The sequence below is a fragment of the Dermacentor silvarum genome, chromosome 2 (assembly GCF_013339745.2).
Source record: "Dermacentor silvarum isolate Dsil-2018 chromosome 2, BIME_Dsil_1.4, whole genome shotgun sequence".
In the NCBI taxonomy this organism is placed as follows: Eukaryota; Metazoa; Arthropoda; class Arachnida; order Ixodida; family Ixodidae; genus Dermacentor; species Dermacentor silvarum.
The window spans coordinates 233914380-233921715 of record NC_051155.1 but is presented as its reverse complement, the minus strand read 5'-3'; the positions used below and the strand labels follow the sequence as shown (position 1 = coordinate 233921715).

General features: G+C 48.9%; 1 protein-coding gene across 1 annotated transcript in view; it reads right to left on the bottom strand.

The window, feature by feature from the left end:
• Positions 1-4877: 4877 nt before the first annotated feature.
• The window catches only part of LOC119442871 (cell adhesion molecule-related/down-regulated by oncogenes), a 312322-nt gene continuing 309863 nt past the window's right edge, over positions 4878-7336 (bottom strand). The window contains exon 5 of the mRNA XM_037707916.2: positions 4878-6419. Coding sequence (XP_037563844.1) covers positions 6298-6419 — 122 coding nt within the window. The 3' untranslated portion in view covers positions 4878-6297. The remainder of the gene's footprint in view (positions 6420-7336) is intronic.

Here is a 7336-nt window from a genome sequence, read left to right as displayed (position 1 = left end):
GCTAGCCGCTACGAGAAAAGGACTAGGGATTGTGGATCGATCGGAAGGCGGTTCCGTCTCATAGAGCGGCTCAAACTGCTAGCTGCCACGGGAGCAGAATATAATAAACTGACATGCTCTCGCTTCTATAAGGAACTTGTTGTAATGCGACGTGGCTCATACGAAACAAAGTTGAAAGTTTGACTGTGATTGACGTGTTGTGATTCCTGCGTCTGTAACCGATTCGGAACTCGCGCGCACGCTCCCTGGCAGGCGCTCTTTCTCACTTGCTATGTTACCTGACGCACGTGCCAATCATGTACATATAAAAGCTAGTTGTTGGCACGAGAGAAGCGTCTATTGACATTGTAGGCCACACAAAATTCCACCGCACTACCCATTAGGCCAAATCCTAATCGTTAGAGCATCAAACTGTTTTTCCTGGGAGCCGAGGCTCGATCCATCCAATGGTTACTTTACTTTTAAAGCGAAAGCTTTACTAAGGACGTCGAGCCGAGTTTCGCGGTCTCCAGCAATTTGACCTTCATTTGACCGCAGCTGGGCCGTGGCATTGGCAATGCATCACGTCACTCGCCGCGCCGAGCTCCGCTGCCGTCGCCGCCGCCACCGGCTTGGCGCATGCGCTCTCCGCAGCTGGGTCACTGCCTGACCACGTGACTCGCCGTGTGTCTGGCTGAAGCACCCCTTCCCCCACATACACACACACACATTAAAGGGAAAATGAGACATCCACCCAATCGTAGCAATTGCTACAAAGGTGGATGTCGCATTTTCCATTTAATTACTTCTCTCCACCTAGCGGGTTTCCGCTGAACTATTACGTCAAACACTTGCCTTTGCTTCGAGTTGTTGACAAATTTGACTTCGCCCTGCAATCTGCTAGCCGCCTGGTTAGCTCGGAGCTCAGGTGGTAGAACGGCTGCTCAGGAAAGGTGGTGGTCCCTGGTTCGAGTCCCGGACCAGGACAAATTTTTATTCAAATGCGAGGCTTATCTTTCGAAGAAACCGTCTAGTTTTCTTTTGTAGCATTTGCTACGATTGGGTGGATGTCTCAGTTACCCTTTATTTACTTCTCACCCCCGAGCGGGTTTCCGCTGAACTATTACATCGCACACTCATTCAGCACTTTTCCCGGCCTCTCTTGCCGTTGTGTCTCTCGGCGTCGTCGGTGACGGCGACGAGATCAGGGGGGGGGGGGGGGGGGGGGGGTTATTCTGTCACTGTCCACCTAGTGGACTGTCCACTTCGGCTGTCGCCATTGGCTGCCGCTTCGCGAGCGCGAAGGAGACTGGCTGGCACCTTCGCGCTCGTGAAGCGGCAGCCAATGGCGACAGCCGAAGTGGACAGTATACCAAATGGACTCTTACAGAATACCCCCGTGCTGTGTCTTGAGCACGGCGTTTCGCCTTGGCGCCTCCCTCAGCGTCGACGCTGAGCAACGCCGGTTGAAACCCCAGAAAACGTAGAGAAAACGCTGAATTTGGGGTGGCCTTAAGAGGAGCGCCGAGCTCGCCTAGTCAGTGCGTGCTTGGCCTTGGACGAGAGCGAGGCCCGGCCGTCATCTGCGAGTGTTGCGCGGGAGCGGAAGGCTTTAAGCCGTCGTCGGCAAGCGGCGTCTCCATGCGGATATCACCCGGCGAGATGCTTCACTGGAGAGGGTCCGGAATGCCAAGCGCGCGAAGCTATAGCGTCGGAGACTGAGGAAGAGCGAGCCGTTCGGCTCGTAAAACGCCGCATGCGGGACCGCAACGTTGGTTAAGACAATCAAATGTTCTATTCTATTAATCAAAGGTTAAGCTAATCATCCGTTCCTGCGTCTTTTTTGTCGTATCAATTAAACATCTTAGGTCAAGAGGGGCTTTTACTTAATGCAAGAGTTTAATTTACGAATGCAGCTCAATTAATTTTTGTCTTTAAGGTCCTTTTAATTTTCGTTCTCAATGCACGTAGATATTCACTGTATAAGACCTACGTGCTTAGTGTCTGTGCTCGACAAGACATGCAAGGTCAATTGCTGGTGTAACCTCATTGACAAACTTTGCGTTGCAAATGCATATTATTGTACCAGGTGTCACTCCATGTAGCAGTTGCATAGGTTGTGGTACAAGGTAGATAGAGAAGTTTTGAGGAAGAAAAAGAAGATTAAGGAGATGTATACAAAAATGCTAGAATGAAAAACATGTATAACATACCTGATTAAATCAAGCAGGCTCGGTGACTATTCGTCACCGCCCTGTTTAAAATGGGATGCCAATAAATCTTCTTCATCATCATGATCATCATCAGCAGCAGCTCCATCGTATCGTGCTACGTGGTATGAGGTATGCGCCGCGAAGCGTCAATACATGTATACTTTGCATTCTAGTTGCGTTGTATTCCACTAGGTGTCACGACATATAGAGGTTGCATCGAATCGTGCGTAGTGTCGATACCTGTGTTTACTTGTCGGTACACATTATGGCGCCTCCTCGCAATGTCCGAACCGCTGCTGAAGAAGCGAATCGTGGAGCTACGCGTGCGGCTGCAACCAGGCGACGTTGGGCTCTGCAGACCGCTGTGCCGAAATTAGCACAAGCCGCAGCTCGCCGTCGACGCCGGGCAGACGTTTCAGTTCGTTCTCGTGAAAACGACGTAAAGAGACTTCGCCGCGAAGGCGCTCTAGTGCGTGCTGGCGAAAATGGAGCTTCTATGAAGCAGCTCCCCCAGCTGACGTTGTGCAATCCGCTGCTTATATCACATACGCAGTCCACTGCTTATATTTCAGACAGAGGACTTGTCTTTGCTATGCCTTTAACGGTGTCGAGCCCACTTGTAAAACCACTGGTGCCAAAGTGAGGCTTCTTCCACATTCATCTTTTAAGTTCTTTCTATATCGGCTCCACTTCAAGGTTTTCTCGAATGGTTTCCAATGCAGTGAATCAATGTACAGTGGTTTTTATAACAACGTTGAGTTCTGCATTCACAAATTTAAAAATTTTTCTACCACTTGTAGAAAGTAATTTGACGAAATTAGCCAGTTCAAAGACGATACAGAAATGACTATGATTGTATAGGCTGTTATGCCGAATGTACAGTGCATATTTTTTACTCAGCCGTACGGCTATATGAAAGCAATATGTCTTGTGACTTCTATATGCCGCGAAGCCTCAATAGGCAATATCAAGCATGGATTCACCGCATCAAACTTAACGTGCCTTACAAAAACTACGTTAAGCCCAGAGCTTAATGGACAGACTCGTCAATATGCGGTGTGTGTAACTGTCACAAAAGACGTGCACGCATGGCCCTCTCGACATTGCTGCCACTATCGCAGGAGGCCGTTGCACCGCTTACGCGGCTGTGGGTAGCGAAGCTTTTCTATTGTTCCTTAACGCACCTGACCTGTACTTCACTTCATTGCTAGCTCGTAGCGAGAGATAGAGTGGGGAGGTCCGTGCTGAACGCGTCAGAGTTGTTTCGAAGTAGCGGCTGCGTGGACGTGAATAGGGAATCAGATGAAGATGTGGTTGGTTGGCTAAGTTCTCCAGGTTGGAGTCCTCGGCAAGTAGACCGCGACACGCGGTGTGAGTCCGCCATCTTCTTCGGTAGCGAGGAACCAGCAGCCTAGTACTTCATTGGATAGGAATATAGGGCCATCTTTGCTTAATCGTGTGTAATCTGCCGTCTAAGTAAACATCGCGTGTGAATTGTGTTGTATTCAGTGACTGCAGTGTTTGTCGCGTTTTTTTTTTTTTACGTATCAGTCGTAATCTGCACATGATGGGCTTTGTTGTATGTTGTATGCTTCGCGAGAGAGTATATTTTTTGTTGTTTATTACCCGCTCCGCCTTCAGCGAAGTGTTTATGTGCAAGCGTACATGCCCCGCCTATGAAATCGGCGAGATTGAGTCGGGACCGCTTAGCTAGGAGAGGAAAACGAGCGCCGGAGGAGGAGAGCGCCTGGAGGGGGAGAAAACGAGGGCGCCGGGAAAGGTACTGAGGAGCGCGCGGCGGTGAGGAGAAAGGAGACGGAGCGTCGCGGAGCAAGAGGGTAAATGGAGGCGCACTGGGTTCACCTCCTGTGGCAGTTACTACGGGCTCTGTGTGCGCCATGGATGCTGTACCGGGTTCCTCTGGCGATCGAGAGGCCGAGCGCCGAGTGAGAAGGACAGAGCGGCAACGCAAGCGGCGGCAGGCCTGAGCCACCTGATCAACCTCTGGTTCGCGGTTGATCAGGTGTTGCTCTATCGCCAGTCAGCGATCGAATCTTTATTAATTGCATGAAAAGGGGGTTCTTTGTCGCCCCATCAGAGAGACAATCTTTCAAGGCCACACAAACTTGCAACGTGACTCGAGCTTGGATAAGGGTCTCGGCCGGTGGAAAAGTACCACCTGCGCGCACTATGCAAACACTGCTGGTGTTTCTAAAGGCCACAGGCGATACCAAATTTCTATGAATGGAAACGTGCGTGTGTGTGTTTAAGATACGCCAGACTAACATCTACAGCTCATCACTAAAGTCTCTCTCTCTCTCTATATATATATATATATATATATATATATATATATATATATATATATATATATATATATATATGCACACTCATTGTACCACGATACACATCTCCTTTGAGGACGTCATCAGTAAAACACTGAGCGAGCTTTGTTAGTATAAAACATTTTTTTTGAGTGTCCATATAATTGCTATCGCAATAAAACATACCATCAAGCTGCGTCGTCTTCGACTACTGCATGTGTGCGGTAGTCACAAGTAATCATCACAAGCATTGCAAGTTGACTGGTTGCACTGCCGCATAGAAGAGAATGAAATTTTGGCGCCAAGATTCTACCGAGCAGGAATGTAGCAGTGCATGCGACGAAAAAGAAAGACACGCGACTAACAAACAACTTTACGCTTTAATGGTCAACGCGCGATATCCTTTACAACCACTGTTACAGGAAGCAGCAGTTCCAATCTGATAGTTACAAAAACTCACTCTGGCTCTAAAATTTCTAGGGAGAAAACAGCTCAAGGTGATTAGGAGACGCCAGTGACCAAATCGTGTGACTTGGCGATGCCTTCGCCGACATCGTCTGACTAGAAGAAACAAAATCTGCGCTATAAAGGGTATATTTTCAAAATTAACCCGCTGCTGGCTATCATGAACCTAGTGATGAACCAGCAGTATTCCCTAGAACGTAGAAAAAGCTGATGAATGTGAGGTAAGGTTTAAACAAAGGAATGTAATAAAACAAGGGTGATTTTTCTGTTTACTCATTGTGCCATTGAGCACCGGTGCACGATATTGAGCCAGGAAACTGGGCGCTGTGCTTACAATGCATGTTTCTGTGCTCCTGGTGCACCGCGACACTAAACATTTTTTTCCTTCTCCTTAGCATGGGTTCAAAGATATTTGTTTTTTCTCCATTTACACATTACGTGCCTGATGATAACGCGATTCTCAGGACGTCGGCGCTTTGTGTATGGGACATCATCTGCTGGCACATTATATACACTTGTGACACCACGTTCAACGACATGACGATTCAAACAGGGCCACGTGACTCTTGTCTGTTTCGTCGTTGCTCACGGAGGCCACGTGGAGAACCGTCGCCGTACCAGGCGGGCATCGTTCTCAGCTCGTAGCACTGCTCGAAGCATTGTCTCCGTCGCGACGAGCCTCGTCCACTCCACGTGCACTCAACGTTGTCTTGAGTCTCAATATTACGAGACCAAAACACTAAACAATGCCGCGCAGATTTCTTTGTGTGTGTGTTTTCTTTTTCTTTCCACCCCAGGGGAAATAGAAGCGCATCACCCGCATCACAAGAACCGAAAAAGAAGGCAGATGAAATTAAAAGGTAAAATAAATAGAAGGAAGTGGATCTGAGGAGTCAGCGGAATCTGCCGGGTGATTGCGTCCCCTGTAACAGCAACGCGTATGTGTGTAAGAGCGGGTGCCCACGCGAGCGTGCGTCCGCAGCTGGGCGCATTTTACGGGCGTGGTTCCGAGTGTCAGTATAGTGAGTGCTCCAGCGTGAAAACAAGTGCTCCGTAGCCCTTATCACTCCCATCGCGGGGCAAACCGCCCGCAGTTCCAGATCACTCGGCTAACCGCCGCATCTCTTAGACCCCCGACTCCACACTTGTCACCACCGGCCGCCACGATAACACCGCTGCTTCGACGCCTGGCACGCTCCGCGGCTGTGGTGTCTCTCCGGGTGTGCGTCGTCTCTCCTGTCACGCACGACACGGCGTCGAGTGCCGTCTTAGTTTGTCACAACGTCCGGCTCGTCTGGGTGGCGGCCTGTCGCTCGTCACCGGCGCCTCGAGCACACCTGGAGACACAGTGCCACGGCGAACAGCGTGAATGGCGCCGACCGGGCGCACATGGCTGCCGACGGGTGCTTGCCGTGCTGCATGGCTGCGGGGTTCTCGCCTGCGATACAGAGAGCGCGTCTCAACGTCAGATCCCATTGTCCACATACGTGCACATTGTCAGCTGCTTCGAGGAAGAACGAAACCTATAGCATTAAACACTTCGCTGCAGGAATGAAGCGGCCATGCTTCAAGCAATACTTTAATCTCGTCGGTAGAAAGATGTGTGATAGGGACTGACCTTTATTTCCTTTATAACGTTTATGCGGTTCATGCTTTCGCATAAATCAGTGTCCGTTGGCTTTTATACGCTTACTACCTGGCCGAATATCCGCAGTCTGTGTTCCCCCGTTTCCTCTATTATCACTGATGTAGTGTATAACAGAAATAATCTAATTCCAATTTAAATGTATGGTATTTTTCGTTCCGAATGTTACTGTAGCAAATCGGCTTATACTAAAGTTCCCGATGCAGCTCAGTCAGCGCTGGTATATGATGCGCACACACTCGCGAACTCACGAGTCTGCATTTTTCAGAGTAGTGCGCAACCTCCGTAGCCATGTATTTTGACCACTGGTCGTGATACAAAAGAAAATGAACTTACGAAAATTGTGTTGTATTTTTATTTCTGATGGTCGCTCTCGTGTCGCAGCAGTGGCCATCTCTGGGCAATGCATAAATCAAGCGTAATGCGATGCATGTTGCTCCCGTCATTCCTATCAGGATGAAAAGCCGGTCAGGAAGTTCACGGCAACTCCAGCAGCACATTTCCGTATAGATATTGAAAACCTACGTCTCCGTGGGATCCACTTTGCATAAAAAATGAACGAAAAAAGGCTAGTCGACAGGCAAAAATGTTTTGAGATTTACGTTTCTTTGTATACTACGCTGCTTTGGTGTAGATATTGTGGACAACGATGGTCTGGAGAAATGGGAAAAAAAAGAAAAGAAAATCAAAGTCAATCATAGCGTTGTTGT